The sequence below is a fragment of the Volvox carteri genome (assembly GCF_000143455.1).
Source record: "Volvox carteri f. nagariensis unplaced genomic scaffold VOLCAscaffold_51, whole genome shotgun sequence".
NCBI lineage: Eukaryota > Viridiplantae > Chlorophyta > Chlorophyceae > Chlamydomonadales > Volvocaceae > Volvox > Volvox carteri.
The window spans coordinates 341578-343321 of record NW_003307594.1 but is presented as its reverse complement, the minus strand read 5'-3'; the positions used below and the strand labels follow the sequence as shown (position 1 = coordinate 343321).

Here is a 1744-nt window from a genome sequence, read left to right as displayed (position 1 = left end):
TTGCAGCCGTTGAGGCAGCGGCTTATGTTGTCATCGATAGTGCAGGTTGGTACGTCTTAAAGCCCAGCTGCAAGCAGCGCTTGGTGAGGGTTTGAGGGTCCAGCTGCACCTCGCATGCGAGCCCCGTACGCTTACGGGGACAGTCACACCTGAGTTCGTGAGGGCCCCGTAAGGTTGTTTTAAATTGCTTGCACACAAATGAATCATAAGTTAGGAATTGAAGAGTGCGCTCTATATTTTTGATTATCCGGAGGTTTATGTTGCGATTACGATTTGAGGTAGCGTCACGACGGGCAGGAATCGAACTGAACTGTAATATCACTCACGGAGCTTGTAGGAGGAACACATTCTTCCGTATTGAGGTTATCGCATGTTTGTGGTTGATTACTTACCTACCCATCTCCTCGTTACAGGTTCCATGTTCACTGCAGCCCTTCGGGCACCCGATCGACGCGACTGACGCGGCGAACACCGCCAAGCAATACAGGCAGACCTTTATGAGCAGCGCAAATATAAATTAATAATCCTGTTAAAAGATATACATGCGACTGACAGCACCAACTTACCGTCCCAACGGCGCTGCGCCTGCATGAAAGCCCTGTACCCATCGTCAGGCTTTTGGCAATTAATGAACACTATGGCAGCATCAGTGGAGCAAGGGTGGTAGCACAATTTATATATTTGTGTTATTGAACTATGGCCTCGACATGGCTTTCATCACGGTTTGGTTACAGGAGCAACGCTTGGTATAGTGCGTAACGAGGTCTTTATCTACGGGGCCACCAAAAGTTGTATTTAAACATTATTCAATTGCTTTCTGCAGGTGCAAACTTAGCTCTGATGTGTAGGTGCGTGATAAACTCAACCGGGCGGTGTACGGGGGCGCGGCCCTGCATGCCTGATTCTTTAGGAGATATTACTATAACTACCAAACATCTTTATAAATAAAATTCAGTAAAAGTATCAAGCCCAGCTGTGTGAATACAATCATGGTAACATTACCCGCTGCCGTAAGATTTAGCTCGGTGCACATGCATCAACCTTCTTACGCTCCTCGAACGGGTACAAACTCTTGCGTTGCAAATCAATCCTCATCGGATCTTCCAGTTGTAATATTCCATACATTTGAATTGCTTTTATGTTTATGGCTGTCCTGACTTGCTTCAGTGGGAGGTCCCGGAGGAGATTCGATGAGCTCCCGTTGGCGGTATCTAAAATTGTCCCAACACGACACCCCAACGACATTGCTGCTAATTTTATGTCATTTTAGCTTGTACTGGCTCGTGTCGCAAGTCGATGGCAGTTTACATCCCGCAGAAATCCGGCATGTTCAGATGAGTCCGTACCGGGATGGGATCCGAGGCCACTAATCCTGCGAGCGCTGCGCGGCACAGGGGATCGGCCCCGGGGGAGGTGCCGGAGGGGGGTGAACAAGGGGGCCCAGTGATGAACCACCTGCAGCACTTGGAGTGGAGCGGCTCGATCCGTAGCGGACATCCACCACGGTGGGAGGGCCTTCAAGGCCATGTTCCAAGTTGGAACAGCCGCCGACCCACGCCGGGGCAGGGATGAGATGCACGGCTACGGCCCCCGGGACAGGCGGCTTTGGGCAGACGGCTGACGCTGATGGTCAACTAGGGTATCAATTGCTCCAGGCGTATGGGTCCTGCTGGGTCCACGGCCTCGCCCGGCGGCAACTAGCTGGAGGGGCTCAGCTTCGTCCGAGGGCTCCGGAACCTTGATG

General features: G+C 51.5%; 1 protein-coding gene across 1 annotated transcript in view; it reads right to left on the bottom strand.

Annotated features, from left to right (window-relative positions):
- VOLCADRAFT_96311 (uncharacterized protein) overlaps positions 1-1744 on the bottom strand; it is a gene marked incomplete at both ends in the record, with an annotated part of 21144 nt that overhangs the window by 13619 nt on the left and 5781 nt on the right. Inside the window, 2 exons of the mRNA XM_002955343.1 lie at positions 567-635; positions 1347-1381. Of these exons, the coding sequence (XP_002955389.1) occupies positions 567-635; positions 1347-1381 (104 nt within the window). The remainder of the gene's footprint in view (positions 1-566; positions 636-1346; positions 1382-1744) is intronic.